The sequence below is a fragment of the Bos mutus genome, chromosome 15 (genome assembly GCF_027580195.1).
Source record: "Bos mutus isolate GX-2022 chromosome 15, NWIPB_WYAK_1.1, whole genome shotgun sequence".
NCBI lineage: Eukaryota > Metazoa > Chordata > Mammalia > Artiodactyla > Bovidae > Bos > Bos mutus.
Genome location: NC_091631.1, coordinates 57,570,664 through 57,594,271, shown reverse-complemented (window position 1 = coordinate 57,594,271; position 23,608 = coordinate 57,570,664). Strand labels below are relative to the sequence as shown.

At 45.6% G+C, this 23,608-nt stretch overlaps 1 protein-coding gene and 1 pseudogene across 5 annotated transcripts in view; both read left to right on the top strand.

Annotated features, from left to right (window-relative positions):
* Positions 1-23,608, top strand: part of DIXDC1 (DIX domain containing 1) — an 80,865-nt gene that overhangs the window by 21,694 nt on the left and 35,563 nt on the right. For 3 of the 5 annotated variants that reach the window (XM_070384224.1, XM_070384225.1, XM_070384223.1), the window contains 4 exons: positions 10,054-10,183; positions 15,483-15,608; positions 18,052-18,283; positions 19,030-19,137. In XM_070384224.1, coding sequence (XP_070240325.1) covers positions 10,054-10,183; positions 15,483-15,608; positions 18,052-18,283; positions 19,030-19,137 — 596 coding nt within the window. Of the gene's footprint in view, positions 1-10,053; positions 10,184-15,482; positions 15,609-18,051; positions 18,284-19,029; positions 19,138-21,378; positions 21,864-23,608 lie in introns of those variants that run through there. The other 2 variants (XM_070384226.1, XM_070384227.1) reach the window with 2 other exon arrangements.
* LOC102287341 (NADH dehydrogenase [ubiquinone] 1 alpha subcomplex subunit 1 pseudogene) lies at positions 267-482 on the top strand (annotated as a pseudogene).

Sequence of the window (23,608 nt, the reverse complement as noted above, 5' to 3'; positions counted from 1 at the left end):
AATATATATACTGTATTAGTGAACAAAGTTCAACATCACATTAAAGTGTAATTCATTATGATCAAGTAGGGTTAACCACAGGAATGCAAGGTAGGTTCATTTTTAAGAAATCCATGTATTCCATAATAATGGAATATTATCAGGAAAAATAATCAGAATTGTCTCCATAAATTATGACAAAACTTTCCTCAAAATTCAACATCCGTTCATTATAAAACCACTGAAGAAAATAAGACTTGCTTGGGAACAGAGCAGTGACGGTGTAATTCGAGATTCTCCCTGGGATTGTCCTCATGGCCACATACTTCATTCCAGAAATGGCCGCTGCACACATCCGTGGATTCACTAATGGTAACAAGGGGAAAAGGGTTGCCCATTATTCACATTGGTGAAGTTTGATGGAAAGAGATAGGTGCATCTCTGGAGTTGATCATCATTATGTGTTGAAGGGTTTGGAGAACATTAAGAGAGCATTTTCTTGATTGATGAGAAATAGCTAGGTTATGCTCGTCTACCCCTGTTAGAAGGTTATGCAGTGTATTGTGTAGCATGCAGTATATTTTGTAGTGCGTGATAAAAATAAAAGAAAAAAAAAGAAAATAATACTCGATGAATTCTTTCTTAACATGATAAAAATTTATATACTTTATTCCAGAAACCATTCACTTTCCAAACTGGGAAACACTTCAAGTATTTTCTCTGAGTCCAGAAACAAGGGAAGAATGCCCAATATCTCCACTACTAGTCAACGTTGTACCAGAGGTATATAGAAATTGATTAGAGGCGTAAAGCTTATTAAAGACTATTTCTTTTTGTAGATGATGTGGTAATAATCCTGGAAATTATTGAGAATTATTGGTAAAACTCAATGAAACTCAATAAAAGATAAGATAACAGAATATAAAATGAACCTACTGAAATTAACAGCTTTCACATACACAGAGTAACCAATTAGAGAAAGTGATGGTAGAGAAAACCTCATTTAATCTCAATTAAGAAGAATTCAATACTTAGAAATGAACTTAACAGGAAATGTGTATAACTTACAGGAGGAAAACTTTAAAACTCTCCGGAAAGACTCATTTGAACAAATGAAAGACATTCCTTATTCTTGAGTAGGATGGTTCAACAACATATAAATGATGGTTCTCTCTATATCAATTTATAAATTTAATATAATCCCAATAAAAGCTCTAACAGGCTTTTTTTTGAAAGTTAGATAAATATATACTGAAGTTTGTATGGAGAAATAAATTTGTAAGAATATTCAAGAAAATATTAAAAAGAGAAAAATTTCAGGGCAGTGGGGGCGGTGGGGGGGACCAGCTGCACCAGATCTTAAATTATACTATATAACCTCTACAAATAAAACATTTTGGTACTGGTCCATGAATGAGCAAATATACAAGTGATACAGACTATGCAGTCCAGGAGGAGACCCAGGAACTATGGAAATTTAGCGTATGATAAAGGCAACATTGAGAGCAGGAGGAGAAGGGGACGACAGAAGATGAGATGGCTGGATGGCGTCACCGACTCGATGGACATGGGTTTGGGTGGACTCCGGGAGTTGGTGATGGACAGGGAGGCCTGGCATGCTGCGGTTCATGGGGTTGCAAAGAGTTGGACACGACTGAGCGACTGAACTGAACTGAAAGGCAGCATCTCAAATCCCTGGGGTAAAGATTGACTTTAGTAAATGGTGCTGGAGCAACTGGGTAGCCATTTTTTAAAAAATTAAGTTGGATCTATATCTCACATTATACAGAAGAATAAATTCTAGATGGAACAGGGATATAAATGTAAGCAATTTTGAAACCATATGAGAACTAGAGAAAAAGCAGAAGCGAATTCTTTCACGTTAGTGTAGGGAAAGCCTTTCTAGCCATCACCCAAAATTCAGAGGAATGAAATATCAGTAATTTGATTATATAAAAATGAAATTCTTTTCATAGCCAGAAAACCACCATAAACTAAGTCAAAAGATGACTGATAGGGACTTCCCTGGTGCTCCAGGGCTAAGACTGCACACTCCTAATGCAGGAGGCCTGGGTTCGATGTCTGGTCAGGATCTAGATCCCACATACTGCAACTAAAAGCTCCTGCGTGCCTCAACTAAAGACCCATGTGCTGCAACTGAGACCCAGCACAGCCCAAGAAATGTGTGTGTGTGCTCAGTCACCCAATCGTGTCCGACGCTGCAACCTGTGGACTGTAGCCCACCAGGCTCCTCTATCCATGGGATTCTCCAGGCAAGAATATTAGAGTGGGTTGCCTTTCCCCCGACCCAGGGATCAAACCTGAGTCTCCTGCATTGGCAGGTGGATTCTTTACTGCTGCACCACCCGGGAGGCAGCCAAATACATAAATATAAATATCCCGAAAGGGAGATCACTGATGAACTGGGAAATCTCTGCAACATGTATCAAAGACAAAAGGGTAACATCTCTAATACATGAAGAGCTCTTAAATGAAGGTACAAAAGATAGAAAAATGGGAGAGATGTGAACAGGTAATTCATGTACATATACAAAATATATAAAGATAAGGATGAATTTAAATTGAATTCTTAAACCTACCAAAAGAGGCTCAAATTCATAACTAAAATATAAACAGCACTAAGATACAATTTGTCACCTATCATATTAGCAAAAATTTAAAAGTGTGACAACATATTCTATTGGCAAGACTGTGGGAAAATGCACTCTCATGCATTGCTGATGGGAATGCAAATAGATACAATGCTTTTGGTGGGGAATTTGGCAATATCTAATGAAGTTATTGGGAAATAGACGGGGAAACAGTGTCAGACTTTATTTTTTTGGGCTCCAAAATCACTGCGGATGGTGACTGCAGCCATGAAATGAAAAGACGCTTACTCCTTGGAAGGAAAGTTATGACCAACCTAGATAGCATATTCAAAAGCAGAGACATTACTTTGCCAACAAAGGTCTGTCTAGTCAAGGCTATGGTTTTTCCTGTGGTCATGTATGGATGTGCGAGTTGGACTGTGAAGAAGGCTGAGCGCCGAAGAATTGATGCTTTTGAACTGTGGTGTTGGAGAAGACTCTTGAAAGAGTCCCTTGGACTGCAAGGAGATCCAACCAGTCCATTCTGAAGGAGATCAGCCCTGGGATTTCTTTGGAAGGAATGATGCTAAAGCTGAAACTCCAGTACTTTGGCCACCTCATGGGAAGAGTTGACTCATTGGAAAAGACTCTGATGCTGGGAGGGACTGGGGGCAGGAGGAGAAGGGGACGACAGAGGATGAGATGGCTGGATGGCATCACTGACTCGATGGACGTGAGTCTGAGTGAACTCCAGGAGTTGGTGATGGACAGGGAGGCCTGGTGTGCTGCGATTCATGGGGTCGCAAAGAGTCGGACACGACTGAGCGACTGAACTGAATGAAGTTATCTACTTAATGTATCTATATTCACTTAGCTATCTTCTTTGAATCTACCCTGAAGATAGACCTCAATCAACATGAAAATACATATGCATAATGTTATTCATTGCTGCACTGTTTTTAACCGCAAAATATTGAAAAACAACCTCTGAATTCTCGTATATAGAAGACTGACTAAATTATGATATATCTACATAATGGAGTACCATGTAGCTGTAAAATAAGGAAGATTTCTAGACCAATTTGGAGTGATTTTCAGAATATATTAAGCAAATATTAACTGAAGCGAAGTGAAAAATGCAGGTGTAAAAAGAATGTGTGTATGTTAGTTGCGTCTGACTCTTTGCGACCCCATGGACTGTAGCTCACCAGGCTCCTCTGTCCATGGAATTCTCCAGGCAAGAATACTGGAGTAGGTTGCCATGCCCTCCTCCAGGGGATCTTCCAAACCCAATCTTGAACCTGGGTCTCTGTATTGCAGGCAGATACTTTACCATCTGAGCCACCAGGGAATATCAGTGCTTAATGCTATTTTGGGGACTTCCCTGGTACCCAGTGGCTAAGACTGCAAGCTCCCAATGTAGGGGACCTGGGTTTGATCCCTGGTCAGGGAACTAAGGCAATGGCACCCCACTCCAGTACTCTTGCCTGGAAAATCCCATGGACGGAGGAGCCTGGAACGCTGCAGTCCATGGGGTCGCAAAGAGTTGGACACGATTGAGCGACTTCACTTTGACTTTTCACTTTCATGCATTGGAGAAGGAAATGGCAACCCACTCCAGTGTTCTTGCCTGGAGAATCCCAGGGATGGGGGAGCCTGGTGGGCTTCCATCTGTGGGGTTGCACAGAGTTGGACACGACTAAAGTGACTTAGCAGCAGCAGCAGCAGGGAACTAGATCCCGAATGCAACGAAGTTTGAAGATCCCACATGCTGCAACAAAGACCCAGCAGGGCCCAGTAAATAAGTAAAATTTTTTAAAAAATTACTATGCTATTTTTCACATAAGAAGAAAAGGGAAATAAAATATACATATATCTTTTTTTCCAGGTAACGTAGAACGAATCAGATCGGTTATCTATAGGAGTGGATAGAAATAGGGTGGAAAGACTAGAGAAAAGGGAATGGAGTAGAGAGAAAGATGGAGATATGACACTTCTGAATGTATGTTTTTCTATAGCTCTGACTTTTAGAATCATGTTAATCTTTCTCCTGCCCCCAAATTAATTAAAATCTACCAAAATGTTAGGACAACCCAAAATGGTCTACCAATTGTAATAAATGTACTTAACTGTATTACAAATTAATAACAACCACACTGAAGGCAGAGGAAAGAAAAGAATTAACCTAAGTCACTTTGGAATCAGTATTTTGAGTGTACACTGTAAGGCTAAAGACAAAAAGGACTATATACTTGTATATCAATTTCTGGCTAGTAAATTTATTTTTATGACCTGGCATAGCCCAATAGATAAACAAATATTTTTAAAAATGACTATACTAATCCATACAAGGTACAGGTTAGCAAGTCAAATTCTGATGTGTTTTCTAGGACTGAGGAAATATTAGTAAATATATTGTGGATAGAGTCAGGTTTCTCACTGTGGGGAAGAAGGAGTTACAAATAAGGAAAAGGAAGAAGAGAGGTGAACCCTGTGGTACTGGGCTAGAGGCAGGATCCAGATAATTCATGGTCTATTTCTCCATCTGTCTGTCAAGATAAGTAGATGGAAGTATGTGTCTAGGTGTGATACATACCTGTATTTCCTATTCGACTCCTGAGAGGGCCCAGAGTGTTCCCCCAGTAGGATGAGTATACCTCGTGCCCAAATTTTGATTTCTGAAAACTACTCTCCAGCAAGAGGAGCCAAAAGTGATTTCTTTTGACAAATAGCTGATGACAGAGCTGGAGAAGAGAAAATACAAGATGAAGGGATCTTGTAAAAATACAGGTTCTAATTCATTAGAACTGGAGCAGAGTTTGAGATTCTGCATTTCCATCCTATTTTGCATATTCTATTCTACTGCATTTGAAGTGTGTGGATTCACAGTGATACGTGAGCGTCTGCTTTTCTGAGAGGCCCCTGGTGATGGTGCTGCTCATCTGCTGAGCCTTCTTTGATTAGCAGATAGCTCCCTAGTGTAGGTTATTACACAGGAGACTCAAAGCACTGGCTGCGCAGGGAGAAGTGGTTTAGGCTAAGGTAACCTCCATTCTGAGAGTTTTGGTGAGGTTGTTTAAACCTCAGGGATGCATTTATTTAGATGACAGTGTGGTAGAGTGGAAAGAGCACTGGTTTGGGAAACAGAGTGAATTTCATATTCGTAGTTTAGAGTCTGGGTGGCCTTGAACATTATTTCACCATTTTGGAGTCTTGGTTTACAGTTAGCAAAATAGATAAAATAAAAATTTCCCTAGCAGATTAGCATTAGAGAAATTGTGTCTAAAGGACCTAGCATAGCTCTAGACACAGAGTAGGTGTTCAGAAAAGTGGTGACAATTATCACTTATGCAATAGAATCAGAGAAGGCAATGGCACCCCATTCCAGTACTCTTGCCTGGAAAATCCCATGGATGGAGGAACCTGGTAGGCTGCAGTCCATGGGGTCGCTAAGAGTCTGATACGACTGAGCGACTTCCCTTTCACTTTTCACTTTCATGCATTGGAGAAGGAAATGGCAACCCACTCCAGTGTTCTTGCCTGGAGAATCCCAGGGACTGGGGAGCCTGGTGGGCTTCCGTCTATGGGGTCGCACAGAGTCAGACATGACTGAAGTGACTTAGCAGCAGCAGCATGCAATAGAATCCTCTTTACTGGAAGCCGAGAACTGTGATTAATGTGTGTGAAAAGTTCTGTGAGGAACCCCAAAGCAGTTTTGCACCAGAGACAACTTACTTCTATTCATTGGCCAAAAGAAGGCTATGATTACTTAAGTAAAATTATCTTGGCCTGATGAAAAATACTTGTTCTTGTCTTCCCCTGCATAATTAACTTTTAGAATCATCATAAGTCTTGGCCTGATGAAATTTGACACATTATTCACTGATTCAAACAGAGATTTGTTGAGCGCCTGTTACTCTGAGTCCAACAATCCTGAACTCCTGTAACGTCCTGCCTGGAGCATCTAGTTGAGACCTGAGCCCCTTTGAGCTCACTGTCCTCTTTGCCTCCTTTCCTCAGGAAAGCCCCCTGAGCATGGGCTTCAGACTGAGCTAACACTCCTAGCACCTCGCACACCCCCGTCCTAGCACTTGTCTCACCAACCTGCAAGCTGCTCCTCCTTCTCCTCTCTTCTTGATTTTTTTTTTTCCTGCAAACTTCTTCAAGGCATAAAGCTCTTTGTAGCCCTGTCACAGAACACTTGCTGCACCCACCTTGTAGTTGAACTGATTGCCTGGCACAGGACATCCTCAAGGAGATCAGTGTCTGAGGTGTGTGGGAGGGTCAGGGAAGGCTGCCTGGAAGAGGTGGTGATGCTTGAGCTGAGGTTTAAGAAGAGATGCGAGGCAGGAGGGAGGTAGAGTGGCCAGAAGACATGGTGTGTTTGGGGCACTGCACATGGTTTGCTGCTGCTAAGTCACTTCAGTCGTGTCTGACTCTGTGCAACCCCATAGACGGCAGCCCACCAGGCTCCCCAATCCCTGGGATTCTCCAGGCAAGAGCACTAGACTGGGTTGCCATTTCCTTCTCCAATGCATGAAAGTGAAAAGTGAAAGTGAAGTTGCTCAGTCGTGTCCAACTCTTAGTGACCCCATGGACTGCAGCGTACCAGGCTTCCCTGTCCATGGGATTTTCCAGGCAAGAGTACTGGAGTGGGGTGCCATTGCCTTCTCCGTACAAACATAGTTTGGACCAACCTTAAACGTGGGGTTGTGGGGGGCAAATGTGAATGGGTAAGCAAAGCTGAAGGAGAGGTAAGGACTAGCCAGGACAGACTGAAGTGCAGCTGAGGAGGCTGGGTTTTATCCTGCGGGTAATGAGAGGCCAGTGAAGGATTTTAAGCAGGAATGTGTCGGGGGAGGGTTGAGGGTGATACTCGATAGAGGGTAGGGATTTTGATGTAAGCCAGGTAATCAGACCCAGCTGTTACCCTGATGCCTTTGTGGCCCTGAGCAGAGTGGTTTGCTCTGGAGGCACCCTTTGCCTGTCCTGCTGTTTTGGCTGAAGGGTAGGAGCTCACCTGGACAGGAATCTGGCCCTTGTGAAAGCAGAAGGCACAGCTGCCTGCAGAGTGAGTGTATAGCAGGAGGCCCTTGGACCGCCTTTACTGGGTTTGCTAATCAGGTCTGCCATGGCATAGGGATGGAGACTTTGGAGAAGTTACATGATTTCTCTGAATCTCATCCACAGAACAGAGATGATACCAACCCTTCAGTGCTTCTGTGAAAACTGAATTAGATGATGATAATGAAAATAATGATGACCATTTAGTAAACATCAACTCAGTGGCTGCGTTCTAGGTATATTGTTATTGTGTTGTTTAGTTGCTAAGTTGTGTCCAACTCTTTTGTTACCCCACGGGGTGTAGCCTGCCAGCCCTCCTCTGTCCATGGGATTTCCCAGGCAAGAATACTGGTATGGGTTGCCATTTCCTACTCCAGGGAATCTTCCTGACCCAGGAATTGAACCCAGACCTCCTGCATTGGCAGGCAGATTCTTTACCACTGAGCCATCAGGGAAGCCCTCCAGATACATTAGTGAGTCATTAAAAGACATATAAAACATCAAAAGTAGTGTTTAATTCATGGTTCAGTTCAGTTCAGTTCAGTCACTCAGTCGTGTCTGACTCTTTGCGACCCCATGAATCGCAGCACGCCAGGTCTCCCTGTCCATCACCAACTCCCGGAGTTCACTCAACCTCACGTCCATTGAGTCGGTGATGCCATCCAGCTATCTCATCCTCTTTCGTCCCCTTCTCCTCCTGCCCCCAATCCCTCCCAGCATCAGAGTCTTTTCCAATGAGTCAGCTCTTCGCATGAGGTGGCCAAAGTATTGGAGTTTCAGCTTTAGCATCATTCCTTCCAAAGAACACCCAGGATTGATCTCCTTTAGAATGGACTGGTTGGACCTCCTTGCAGTCCAAGGGACTCTCAAGAGTCTTCTCCAACACCACAGTTCAAAAGCATCAATTCTTTGGCACTGAGCTTTCTTCACAGTCCAACTCTCACATCCATACATGACCACTGGAAAAACCATAGCCTTGACTAGATGGACCTTTGTTGGCATCATGATAGGTACTCAATAAATACCAGATTCTTCCCCCTACCTCCTGCTAATCATTGCACTTCCTACAGTTTGTCAGTAGCTGATAGAACATTGCCTTAGTACTACCTTCCAAAAGACTTTATTTATTCCCACAAATTGACGTAGAGAAAATACTGAAGATTTAATTTAAGCTCAGGAAGCAGCCAGTGAGTAATTTCTGATATTATTTCATCAAGGAAGTACTTGGAGCTTTAGAAATCAACTATACTTTAACCAAATTATAATTTGATACTGTTAGCCCTTTAATTTAATTTTCAGGTTCAGAGTCTTGGGTTTCTACAGACATCAGCCAGAACTGCAGCCTGTACTATGACCTTGCTCTTGTGCTATTTTGATATTTAGTGCCCAAATAATCAGGATGAACACCTGAATATACAAGCCCTGTTTAAAATGGAATATGAAAGGTTATCTAAGTGTTGCCATGAGTTCTGTGTCCTGTCTGAATCTGACAGGTTTCTGATGGTACTGGACCATAAGCGTTGTCAGCCAAAAAAAAAAAAAAAAATGAAGGCTCCCCCGACCCCGACCCCAGTCTTCAGGAACTCTGCTCATCCTAGCCTTTCTTTTCTTTCTTTGTGCAGGTTTCAGGTAACCAGATCCTCTTTGACAACATAAAGCCTGGATTAAAGCTAACTCTGTAGCAATCCCAGGATTATGGGCTCAGGAGGATAAATCCCGGGTTGGTTTCAGTTAAATCTCTTTGTGAAGAAAGCAGCTATGAGAGGCAGTTCTGAGATCGGTTTAACTGTGGATTCCTAGCTCCCCAGGATCAGTTCTTAGGAATGTCACAGGCCATTGTGCACACAGGACACGAGAGATCGTTCCTGGGAAGTGCAGTGGGCTACTGGCAGCTCTCGTCACACTCGAAAACGGGCTGTGCTTCTGGCCCAGCTTTATTCCTGGTCGACAGAGCTAAAGTCAAGGAAAGCAGGAGTCATTGTCTCCGAAACGCTCATCTGCATACCTTGTCCACACCCACCACCCAAGTCAGAGGGTAGCTCATCCCGGAGACTAGCATAAAACCAGAGAATTTTAGAGCATACTCCATGTCTAACCATCTTTCTATCCTTAAAACTTCTCCTCTTCTCTCTGGGTATAGACTGCTCAGTTGCTCAGGTGTGCAAGTCTTTGTGACCTCATGAACTGTAGCCCGCCAGGCTCCTCTGTGCATGGAAATGTTCAGGCAAGAATTCTGGAGTGGGTTGCCATATCCTACTCCAGGGGATCTTCCCCACCCAGGGATTGAACCCATGTTTCTTGCACCTCCTGTATTGGCAGGCGAATTCTTTATTACTGGGCCACCTGGGAAATCAGGTATAGATTGCCCAGGATATGAGTAACATGCAACCTTTCCTTATCTCCTGCTTTCATTTTCCAGCAACAGCTGCAGGCGTACGTGGCCTGGGTGAACGCACAGCTGAAGAAGAGGCCAGCGGTGAAGCCAGTGCAGGACCTCCGACAAGATCTCCGGGATGGGGTGATCCTGGCGTATCTCATTGAGATTGTAGGTCGGTTGGCCCTGGACTCTGATGCTAGCTTAAAACAGAACATGGCCTTTTTACCCTCCATGTGCCCTTCAGAGCAGATTGTTGGTGGTGGTTTAGTTACTAAGTCGTGTCCAACTCTTGTGACCCCCATGGACTGTAGCCCGCCAGGCTCCTCTGTCCATGAGATTTCCCAGGCAAGAATACTGGAGTGGGTTGCCATTCAGCTACATTAAACTTTGGGAGTGTGATGAGGAGCACGGTCACAGCTCTCAAGAGTCTCCCAATCTAGTTGGAAAGACTGGAGAGCGAAGTCACTTCCAGTAATGTACTTAGTACTGTGATGGGGCAAGCACAGATAAGAGCAGAGGGCGGGCACGCAACCCACTGTTAGGGATTGTAGGATGGCTTGCCAGAAGATCTGATGTCTACACTGAGGCTGGAAAGGGAAGTGGCAGCCAGGCAAAAAGAAGGTGCGTTACCAACAAAAGGACCCGACTAAGATAAGAAGACCTTGTTTTCTTGAAGCCCCAGAATTGTTGCCTGTCATTCTTATTGAAAGTGAAAGTGAAAGTGAAGTCACTCAATTGTGTCCGACTCTTTGTGACCCCGTGGACTGTAGCCCACCAGGCTCCTCAGTCCATGGGATTCTTCAGGCAAGAATACTGGATTGGGTTGCCATTTCCTTCTCCAGAGGATCTTCCCAACCCAGGGATCGAACCCAGGTCTCCCACATTGCAGGCAGACGCTTTAACCTTTGAGCAATCAGGGAGGTATCATAACCTTATTTCCACAGCATTTGTCCACATCTCTTATTATTTATCTCACCAAATGATGGTTGTTTATTATCTACCTCTCCAGTATAGATTGAGCTCTTTAAGAGCAGGTACAGTATAATTTTTTTCCCCCTGTTTCCACAGTCCTTAACCAAGTGCCAGACACATAACAGGTACTCAAACATTCATTGACATATTTGAGGGATGTGGGTTTGAGTGATATGTAAGAAGGCAGGCTTGCATCAGGCAGCCTGTCCAGAAATACCTCATTCAGACAGTTCATATATTCATTATTCACTTATAGTGATAATAACCATGATAATAGTAATAGCAGCTACTGTGTATTGAACACTGTCTCATTTAATTTCACTTTATCATCAATGTTTGAGAAACATAATATTACCCCCATTTCCAGGAGCACTTTATATATATATACACACATATATGTGTGTGTACATATATATCAAGCATTGCTAAACACGCTACTTTGATTGATTTATGATAATGGATAGCATTTAAGTATTTTACTTATTTTTTGAGATTTAGAAAGGTCTGTCCATGGAATTTTCCAGGCAAGAATACTGGAGTGGGTAGCCTTTCCCTTCTCCAGGGAATCTTCCCTACCCAGAACCCAGGTCTTCTGCACTGCAGGCAGATTCTTTACTGTCTGAGCCACCAAGGAAGCCCTTAAGCACCTTTGCAAGGTCACATAAGAATAGGGGTAAAGCAGAGGTACAAACCTGGATTTACTTTAATTCCAAAGCTAATTTTCAACTTTTAATTTTTCACACATTTGAACAGATTATCCTGGAAATATAATCAGTTAGAAAATCCAGACAGCACAAGAAGATAGAAAATCAAAAGCCATTTCCTCCATCTGTCCTCTTGCCAGTAATTTGTTCTTTCTGGAGGCAGCCAGTGTTAGCAGTTTCTGGCTATTCTTTCCAGAGATATTTAATGGTGCATATACAGGCAATACCTACTCCAGTGTTCTTGCCTGGAGAATCCCAGGAACGGCGGAGCCTGGTGGGCTGCTGTCTATGGGGTCACACAGAGTCGGACACGACTGAAGCGACTTAGCAGCAGCAGCAGCATACAGGCAATATGAATGTGTATTCTTGTTTTTCAAAACCCAGGTTCTTAAATGCTGCATTCTGTTGCAACTTGGCTATAGAGAAAATCTCTCTGAATTCACTACTTGAGATTGCGTTCTTTCTTGAGCTGGCCCTCACTGAGCTTTTGACCCTACTACTATGCCCCTGAAACTGTTCTCCTTGAGGTCACAACTCTGCTCTGTCAAATCCCGTGGCCAGGGCTCAGTCCTCATTTTATTCAACTTAGCAGAACTTGACACGGTGGATCACTCCCTCCTCCTCCAAACATCTTCCCTCGGTCTCCAGGATCCTGTGGGCTTGAAGCTTTCCTCCTTCCTCACTGGCCTTTCCTGTTTGCTGTGCTGGCTTTCTCCTCAATGTGTGTGTGTGTGTGTGTGTGTGTGTGTGTGTGTGTGTGTGTGTGTGTGTGTGTGTGTGTGTGTGCGCACGTGCTTAGTCGTGTCTCTTTGTGATCCCATCGACTGTAGCCCGCCAGTCTCCTCTGTCCATGGAATTTTCCAGGCAAGAATACTGAAATGGGTAGCCACTTGCTACTCTAGAGGATCTTCCCAACCCAGGGATCGAACCCGTGTCTCTTCCATCTTCTGCAATGGCAGGTGAATTCTTTGCCAACTGTACCACCTGGGAAGCCCTCCTGACCTCTAAATGTTGGAAGTTCTCCTTAGAGGTTCAAACCTTAGTTCTTTTGTATATTCTCTATCCCTAAGTGGTCTCTTCCCAAATTTGACTCTTTAGCCCTAAGCTTTTCCTTGAGTTCTAGATGTGAATATCAGCTGCCTATTCAACTTCTCTGCTTGGATGTCTAAAATGCAACTCTCACTTCACGTGTCCTAATCAGAACTTTTCCTTCACGCCACTGATCCCTCTGTCCTCTGAGATCCTTCATCTGACTAACACATCACAGTACCATTCCCTCAGCTGTTGAAGCAGAACACTTAGAAGTTGTCTTTAATTATTCTCTTTTTCTCATCTATCATATTCAGTGCTTCACGTGTGCTGTTTGCTTTATATTAAAAATATACCTGGTATCTCAGTTTTCACCTCTCAGCTTCTTCCCAAACCATCATTATCTCTCACTTGACTATTTTCATTTCCTTTCTAACAGATTTCCCTGTTTCCCCTTTAGAGAATCTATGTCCACATGAAGTCAACTTTTAAAAGCATTAAGCAGGTCAGGTAACTCATCTCACATGCTAGCAAAGTAATGCTCAAAATTATTCAAGCCAGGCGCCAATAGTATGTGAACTGTGAACTTCCAGATGTTCAAGCTGGATTTAGAAAAGACAGAGGAACCAGAGATCAAATTGCCAACATACGTTGGATCATATAAAAAGCAAGAGAATTCCGGAAAAACATCTACTTCTGCTTTATTGAGTATGCCAAAGCCTTTGACTGTGTAGATCACAACAAACTGTGGAAAATTCTTCAAGAGATGGGAATACCAGACCACCTTACCTGCCTCCTGGGAAATCTGTAGGTCAAGAAGCAACAGTTAGAACCAGACATGGAACAACAGACTGGTTCCAAATCGGGAAAGGAGTACGTCAAGGCTGTATATCATTGCCTGGCTCATTTAACTTATATGCAGAGTACATCATGTGAAATACTGGGCTGGATGAAGCACAAGCTGGAATCAAGATTGCCGGGAGAAATATCAATAACCTCAGATATGCAAATGACACCACCCTTATGGCAGAAAGTGAAGAGGAATTAAAGAGACTTGATGAAAGTGAAAGAGAAGAGTGCAAAGGCTGGCTTAAAACTCAACATTCAAAAAACTAAGATCATGGCATCTGGTCCCATCACTCCATGGCAAATAGATGGAGAAACAATGGAGACAGTGACAGACTTTATTTTCTTGGACTCCAAAATCACTGCAGATGGTGATTGCAGCCATGAAATTAAAAGATGCTTGCTCCTTGGAAGAAAAGCTATGACCAACCTAGACAGCATATTAAAAAGCAGAGACATTACTCTGCCAACAAAGGTCTGTCTAGTTCAAGGCTATGGTTTTTCCAGTAGTCATGTATGGATGTGAGATTTGGACTATAAAGAAAGCTGAACGCTGAAGAATTGATGCCTTTGAACTGAGGTGTTGGAGAATACTCTTGAGAGTCCCTTGGACTGCAAGGAGATCAAACCAGTCAGTCGTAAAGGAAATCAGTCCTGAATATATATTGGAAGGACTGATGTTGAAGCTGAAACTCCAGTACTTTGGCCACCTGATATGAAGAACTGACTCATTGGAAAAGACCCTGATGCTGGGAAATATTGAAGGCGGGAGGAGAAGGGGACGACAGAGGATGAGATGGTTGGATGGCATCCCTGGCTCGATGGACATGAGTTTGGGCAAGCTCTGGGAGTTGGTGATGCACAGGGAGGCCTGGCGTGCTGCAGTCCATGGGGTCACAAAGAGTCGGACACAACTGAACGACTGAACTGAACTGAACTGAACTCCCTTACCTCCAAGCCTGCATTTTCTGCCCATTACATATAGAATAAAATTCAAGATCTTTGCTCTAGTTCCCAAAGCCCCACATGACCTGGCCTTGCTTGCCTGCCTACCTGTCTTAGAACTGGACTCCTTGCTCTCTCCACTCCAGCCATAGGGTCTTGTTGCTGTTTCTCAGATAAGCTGATCTTGTTCCCGCCTTGGCCTTGGTACTTAAGGTTCCTCAGCCTGGAATGCTACCTCTGCAAATCTTCTCCTCTCTGATTTTATTCAAGTCTCCCCCCAAACGTGTTATCAGAAAGACCATGATTACTCGTCTTTGTTTTTCCTCATAGTACTCATCACTGGGCTTCCCAGGTGGTGCTAGTTGTAAAGAATCTGCAGGCCAGCACAGGAGACGCAAGAGACCCGGGTTCAATCCCTGGGTGGGGAAGATCCACGGGAGTAGGTAATGGTACCCCCCTCTCCAGTATTCTTGCCTGGGAAATCCCGTGGACAGAGGAGCCTGGTGGACCCCAGTCCTTGGGGTCGCCAAGCGTCGGATGTGACTAGCACAGCCCAGCACTTACCACTACTTGAAATTATGTCAAACATTTATCTGTTATCTTGGCCATCTCTCATCCCTGCAGATAGAAACTCTACGATGGAAGGACAGACAGACAATGTCTTGGTCACTGCTCTTTCTCTGGTGCCTCAAACATTACCTGGCACACAGTGGGTGCTCAGTGAATATTCGTTGAATGAATAAATGTACACAGAGTAACTTCACAGGCCCCAGGGAATTGTGAAAATTCGAAGCCCCTCCAGAATGCTTTCATTTTCCTATTTCCCATCCAGATTACAAACACGAAGGCCTAACTCCCTTACATATTTATAGATAATCTTCGTGTTTACAGCAAATATTCTCTCTGTGTCTGGCTACTATGAACCTGTGATAGTACTCCTCCCCATAACTTCATGTATTTTCTCTCTTCTAACAGCAGGAGAAAAGCTGAGTGGGGTACAGCTGAGTCCCAGTAACCAACAAGAAATGAAGAATAATGTGGAAAAAGTGTTACAGTTTGTAGCCTCCAAAAAGATTCGTATGCACCAGACTTCAGCTAAAGGTCAGTGCTTCCTTCTGTCCGTGGTGGCTGAGTACACTCATCTTTACCTGGGGATTGCCACCTTCAGAAGAACCATCCACAGTGTAGCTGAGGGCTCGGAGTAGACTGGAGTGGGATTAGGCTGATGACCTCACATCTTTTTCCGAATAAGGAAAGTCATCCTCTTGGGATGGAATGATTGTCAAAATCCAGGTGCTTTGGAGACCGGGGTGAAGGTAGAAGCTCTTCATTTTAACTGAATGAAGTTTTGGTCGAGCGTGTGTAGGAAAATTAACAGAAAAGAAATGACAACATTAGGATATTAATTTTAGAACATCTTGTTTAAGATATCAAACATGAAGATAGATGATATTTTTGTGTGTTCCTAGTGTTTCATGCCAGTTATTATCTCAGATCATAATAGCCTACTTTTTTCTATCCAGTTTTCCAGAAGGAAAATATTTGATAGCAGTTTTTTTTGAACATCACAGGACATCTCCAGGCAGGATCAAAAGGCTCTTTCACCTCTACACATGCACTCTCCTGGAGCCACATGGCCAGATGAAGGACAGCTCTCACTGCAGTTTGAGCCCAGGCTGCAGGGGAGAAAGGATGTAGCTGTCCTCAGAAGGCACAGGCTTTGGTCCTCTCACTCTGATTCTGGAACTGATTATAGTCTGGTTTGTTTCAGCCTCAGTTTCTGGGCCTGATTGCCTGTGGCTCTGATGAGAATGGAGGTAGGGGGGAGCCCTCCTTTCCGTGTTGTTAGTGTTCTCTGTATTGGGCTCATTCAGGCAGGACAGTTACTGACCATTGAGAATGTCCTATAGCAGGGATCCATCAATCCTTTTGGAAACCTTGCATATTTACAAGGCTGTGAAGCTGAAAAAAATACAGTTTTGTCTATTTTCTGACATTAACCAGACCCATCATGTTATTTTCTGTCTGCCTTTCTCTCTCTCTCTCTCTTTTTTTTTTCTAGGACAAAATTTAGAATGTCAGATATTTCTCTGATCCAGGCCCCGTGAGGAGTGGGCTTGGGGATCTGGCCCATTAAAGTCGGCTATTTTGAGGGAACAGTCGTTCAGGACATCATTGTCTTTTACCTGGAGAAGTGCAACTGCTTCCTAATTAGTCCCACTGCATCCATTTCTGTCCCCCTCCCGTCTGCTCTCCACACTGCAGCCAGAATGATCTTTCTAAGAGTACGATATGCTCATGCCATTCCTCTGCACCTGAGGGCCCATAGGATAAAATCCAGGGTCCTTTCTCTGGCTTACTATGCCCTTTCTGACCTGACCTCCACTTCATCCCTCTCGTCTTTCCCCCTCTCACCCTGAACTCTGAACTCTGGCTACGCTAAACTGCTTTCTGTTCCTCTTCCAGGGTGTGCCATAGAAATATAAAGTAAGTCACATTCATGATTTGAATGTGTCTAAATAGCCACATTATAAAAAAGAAATCAGTGGAATTAATTTTAATAATATATTTTATTTAACCCATGTATCCAAAATGAGGGCTTCCCTCATTTATTTAACCCATGTATCCAAAATGGTGGCTCAATTGGTAATAAATCCACCTGCAGTGCAGGAGACCCAGGTTTGATCCCTTGGTTAGGAAGATCCCCTGGAGAAGGAAATGGCAGTCCCACTCCAGTATTCTTACCTGGAGAAGCCCCATGGACAGAGGAACCTGGCGGGCTACAGCCCATGGGGTATCAAAGAGTTGGATACGACTGAAGTGACTTAGCACGCACACATGCATATCCAGAATATTATCAGCTCAACATATAATCAATGTGAAAAACTATCAGTGAGATATTTTGCATTCTGTTTTTTTATGCTAAATCTCACAAGATTTTTCATTCAGTTTGTGTGTGTGTGCTAAATACACTCATGGCACATTTCGGTTAAGACCACACTGCTGCCTTTTAAGTGCTCAACAGCTACATGTGGCTAGTGGCTCCCATACTGGATGGCATCTAGACCTTCATGCCTGCTGTTCCCTCTTCTTGGAATACATTTTTCCTTCTCTTTGCTCATCTGATGAACCTCTATTGGTTGGTCAAGCCTCAGTTTAGAACTCACCTTGTCTGGGAATCCTTCCCTGAGCCCTCTAAACTAGACAGATGCTTCTCCTCTGAGTTCCCAAAGAATCTTGTACTTTTCCTATTGTATGAAGGAAATGGCAACCCACTCCAGTATTCTTGCCTGGAAAATCCCACGAACAGAGGAGCCTCTCATGGGGTCACAACTAGTCGGACACAACTGAGCGACTTCACTTTATGTTATTACACTGTATTGTCATTGCTTTAAATCTTCGATCTCCCTATTGAACTCAGCTTTGTGAGGACAGAGAGCTTGACTGCCTTGCTTTCCTGTTCCCTAGCAGATGCATAGGAACCAAGTTCGTCCTCAGCACTCTGCTTCCCTCTTAGGACCTCTTGGTCTGTTCTTATCTTTAGATATCGTGGAAGGCAACCTGAAGTCTATCATGAGGCTGGTCCTGGCCTTGGCAGCTCATTTCAAACCTGGCTCCGGCAGGACAGTGAGCCAAGGACGGGATGCCGGAGCCCCCCTGCAGACTCACCAGCCTCACTGTGCCACTGCTGTGGCCCAGGGAGCAGCCGCTGCTCTGGCCGATGTGTGTCATGACATGTCTCGGTCTGGGCGGGATGTCTTTCGATACCGACAGAGGTAAGGATGGAAATCTGGGGATGGGAATTCGACCTGCGCTGATATTTCTTCCCTTAAATGATAATGGTGTGGTAGATAGAAATATCACCTAAACAGCCCACATTGCAGAAAAGCGGATGGAGTGGAGGTTGGAGAGGGTGCTCCAAAAGAGAAAAAAAAACAACCTTTCTTTTAGGCATGTTTATTTTGGCTTTTGGAGAAGGGCATGGCAACCCACTCCAGTATTCTTACCTGGAGGATCCCATGGACAGAGGAGCCTGGCGGACTGCAGTTCTTGGGATCACGAAGAAATTGGGCACGACTTAAGTGACTCAGCACGCACGTGCACATTTTGACTTTAGCAGAATGTAAAGGAATCATATACGTAATTCTTTTCTCTGGTGCCCAGAGTTTTAAACATATTCCTTTGGTACAGTGTGTTTTCTGCCCTGGGAGGTATGTGGGACCACCATCCTGATTCACCCCTGAGTTTCTCCCTGGTGTGTATCCAGAAGGTTGGGTGTCCCAGAGAGTCATGGCTGGAGATGCTTCATGGGTTGTGTGTCAGAGAGGGAACACGACTCTGAGGTGTTGGTGAAATTATTGGTTTCTCTACCTTCCTTGCCAGGTTTCAAATGTCTTTAAGGCAGGGGCTTTGCCTCGTCCGTCTTTTTACCCTCAGCAGTCCAGAGTGGCATCTGTCAGTAGTTAGTGGGTGGGCCCGAAGGACTGACACCCTCTCCTTTATTGGTGCCCTCCGACTTTAGGAACAGCAGCATGGATGAGGAGATTGAGAATCCATGCTGGAGCGTGCGAGCCCTGGTGCAGCAGTATGAAGGACAGCAAAGGTCCCCGTCTGAGTCCAGCTGCTCCAGGTAACCGTGGCCTCAGATTCTTCATTGCTACAGTCCTCAATTCATGGAGGTTCTCAGGGTTGGCAGCTTCAGGTACCCACGCAACAGGCAATAAGGCACCAAAGTCTCTCTTCTTCCCTCAGTTTATGTGTGGCTCACAAGGGGTAACCCTCAGCACGGCCTTGTGGTTTTGTGCTGGCAAGAGGGCAGGGTGAGATGCTTGTGAATTTCCCACATACCAGTGCTAGGGCTTAGCTGTGTCCATGTGGGGGCATGACTGAGACCTGTCAGCGCCCAGCTGGATCTTTTTGATATTTATTTATCAGCTGCCAGTGTTTATGAGAGCCAGTTCCATTGCACTGCCTTTGTGCCTGAGAAGGTTGTATAAAGCTCATAGCAAGAGGAAATGAGCAGAGTTGCCTTAGTGCTTTAAGAATGTTTCCAGTTTTCATTTGTAGGGCTGGGAATTGTGGCAGATTAGTACACATTTGCATGGGCTAGCGATGTGAGTGACTGTAGCTGAAAGGCTGTCTATATCCCTTAGAGCCAATTGCAGAGACCAAAACAGGACACAGTGTGCTAATAAAAGCCTGATCAATGCCAAGTATGGTGGCAGAGAAAGACTATTTTCCTGGCTTACGTAAATCATGCTCCTGTAAACACATCCCCAGATGTTGTCATCTTATTTACTAATTTCATTGCAGAATCATATTTAATTTAAGCTCTTATGACGTTTTCTCTCATCAACACAGATTAGTCTGTTCCAGTTAAACCTATTGTTCTTTGTCTGACATGTATGTATTTTCCATGTCTTTGTTTTCTTCCTCCTATTTCTTTTCTTCATAAAATTCCGTCTTAATTTGATGGGCCATTTTCTAATTTGCTTGGAAATTAAATAGAATTCTTTCCATCATTTTCATATACCGGTAACCTTGCTTGATTTTTAATTTTCACATTTAATAGATTTTTTATTTTCAAAATTCACACAACATTAAATTAACCATTAATCATTTTAAAGTGTATGATTCAGTGGTATGTAGCACCTTCATTAATACTGTGCAACCCATCACCTCTATCCGGTTCAGAGAGATTTGCATCACCCCAGAAGGGAGCCGTGTGTCCATTAAGCAGTAGATGTGCCTTTATTGAGAATCTAAACCAGTTTTTCCTTGCTTCTGCTTGGACTATCACTTGGTACAGAATCAAAAGATATTCTGTTGTACAATGAGATCTATTGCTTCCTGTATGGCTACAGGCCTTTAACTTTCCTGTGACTGATAGCGCTTGGCAGAGTTAGAGAAAAAAAAAAAAAAGTCCGGATTTTTTTCCTGAGAGCACCTGCTTCCTTCCTGTCTGGCAGGACTCAAGACTGGGGGCAGGGCATGAGACAGTGTAAATTCGGGGCTGCTGGAAATCGGGCTGGCAGTGACCGTTTTCTAGGAGAGCGTTCAGAGAACAGATGGCTTTCCTCTTTCTCTTCCTGATTCGGTCATTTTCTTCTCGGCCACCTTCTCACTCACCTCTTTGGGATGCTCAGTTGGCATCCAGAAGGCTCTGGGACATTCTGCCCTGCTCCTCCCCGCAACCCGCACGCAGGGGGAAGCCCACCTAATGTCTCAGTGATCCGTGAAGGCCAGGAGACCCCCGGGATGTGACTCGGGAAAGAAGAGTGGTTCAGAAGATAGCCCCTTAAGTCTGGTCCCCTCCCCCTGCTCCTTGACAGACATCCTGGCAAAGCCCTGCCGGACTGCTCGCCTGTTGCTTCTCAGACCCATAAACCTCGGGCCAGCCTCTCAGGATCCAAGCAAAAGGCTCCTTAGTTGGGAAAAAAAAAAGAACATATGAAACGCCCGAGGGGAAGGTTGGCGGGAGGGGCGGGGGGACGGTGGTGTGGAGACCAGCGTTCAGCGGGTTTCCGGGGGAACCCCCTCCCGCGAGAAGCCGAGTTAGACCCACCCCGACCTCGGTGCCCGGGAAAGCAGGGGTCAGAGGAGAGAAGGCACGGCCGCCAGTCCCGGGCTCCTCCGAAGGAGGGGACCACGCAGCCCTCCCGGGCTTCTGCCGACCCCGCGAAGCCTCCACCGCCTTGCGCGGGGCCGCCTCCGGGCCCCGCAGCCCCGCCCCGCTCTGCCCCGGGGGCTCGGCCGACCCGCCGAGCGCCCGCCGGGGTCGGACGGATCCCGGCGCTGCCCGGCCGCGTGTGACAGCTCGGAGAGCGTGGGGAGGAGGGCGCGGGAGGGCGGGACCGGGAGGCGGCGCGGAGCGGGGACCGCCGCCCGCCCGGGCACTCGACCGCTCGGCCGGAGCCGCGGGCAGGGCTTTTCTCCCGGGGCGCGGAGATGGGTTGAGATGCCTGCGCCCGGGGGCACTCCCGGAGCCGCGCGGCCGCGGGGACCACGGATGCGGCTGCCGGGGGCCGGCAGCCTGCGAGGGGAGGCGGTTTCCGCCGAGGCCGGGCCGCTGCAGTGTCTAAGCTGCCGGGACGGCGCGCCCCGGAACCCGGAGCATCTCCGTGCCTGGGGCCGAGACGCTTGCCTCTCTGCCCTCCTTGCTCTCTGCCGGGACTGGGGCCATCGGCTCTCGTAGTTGGCCTGCCAGGGGGAGTCGTTCTTCGGGGGCCCCCAGCGCGGGGAGACATGCCCGAATCGGGGAGCGCTGTGACTCTCAGCCTCCCGCTACACCCAGGGAAGCCGACTTGCTGAAGCCGGAGCCACGAGGGGGACCATGGGCGGGACGCAGGTCAAATGGTGAGCTGAAGCCACTTCGGCTTTGGAGGTGTGTGTGGGGGGCTTGGGTGGGAGCAGGGCCAGGACTGGAGGATGCTGTTGGCCAGAGACAGACGGGGGATCGGTGGGGGCGCTGTACTGGGGAGAACAGCCTGCTTGAGGGCCTGAGATGAGCACTGTAAAATACAGTGGGTTTATTTAAGAAGCTGCAACGAGCATGGGAGAAGGAGTGGCTTTTGACCGCACGTCTGGTCTCTGCCTGGAGAATCCCAGGGACGAGGGAGCCTGGTGGGCTGCCGTCTATGGGTTGCACAGTCGGACACGACTGAAGCGACTTAGCAGCACCAACAGTAGCAGCAGCAGCAGCAGCAGGTCTCTGCTGAAGCCAGCACTTCAGGACATAACGGAACTCTTATTGCCTCGTACCCATTTAAAAAATTGATTGGACTTTTAATTGGAGATATCTTTTCTGGGAGACTGCTTGTCTGACAAGTTAAGATTGGAGAGATGTTAGACCTGTGGGAATTAGGAATGTATCAGTGAGACCTGGTTTGTAATCAGTTGTTCCCTGTCTTGACAGGATTATAATGGCAAGTAGGGGGTTACTTGTTTATAAAACAGTTTTTTAAGCTCATCAGGGAGATCCCAAGCCATGTAATTAATTAGCATTAAAATAACGTTAGTGTACCATCCTCCTGCATGAGGTTCTTCCTTGGGGAAGGCATCATGCTCTCACATGTGCCTCAGGATTTTTCTTCCTCAGATTTCTTTTATCTTTTAGACCCAGGCGTTTAGTTTCAGGGTTTTATCTCTCTGTGGCTCACATACTGGCAGCCCCAATTCAAGAAAGAGAAATGTTGTTTTCTTTGGCTGCTCTGCCACTCCCCCAGTGGGGCTGGGTATGCAGACATCCGCCTCCTTCTGCCCTTATATGGGAGACGGCTCACTTAGGAGGGAGCCGCTGGGCTGATCTAGCTGAGCATGCGTCTCTGCTCTCAGGAAAGCAGTTTTCCCCGCATCCTAGGTTCACACCACTCCTCCCACCCCCCACCCCCTTCGTCTCACACATATCCACTGTGGTCCAGCCGGATGCAGGCAGGGGCACCCGTCAGCCACAGCGCCTTGTCAGCTGGGAAAGTGTGGTCTTACCATTTCTCAAAGAGGAGCAGCTGGGGTGCAGGCCTCTTTCTGCACTCGGATCCCCATTTCTATAAGAAGGTGAATGCTGAGGCCTGAAGAGCATAAATCTATTCTTCTTGTGAATGGTACCCCTAGACTGGTGCTTTTCCAGCAGCTAATTCATGTTGACCTGGAAGTCAGATTGCCTAAGTGGTGAGAGATGGATAAGAGAGTTCCCTGGAGCAATTTCCTTTTCTAAATAGCACTTCTTGCCTTTCTCCACCTGTCTGCCTGTTTGGGTTGTAAATTTATAGATATCGTTAAGTGACACTTTTTTTAATTTGCAGGAGCAAAAGACAACTTTTTTCCCATATGGTTCTGATAAGGATGAGAGTGTATTACTGGTTGAGGTCATTCCCACCAAAGCCCAAAACCCGGGACACTGAGGAGGTTGAGACACTAGTCGTCAGGCTGCTTCAGAGCTTTTTGAAATCGCTGGCTGCCTCCACTGTGCTTGGCTCTTGTTTTTCGTGGTTTCTAGGAAGATGAAATGTTAACTCCTGATCGTGGCTGTGAGGATTAGCCTGGGAGACTTCAGGGGCACATTAAGTGGGTCAGTGAATCCAAGACACTTTCACTGTTGTCTG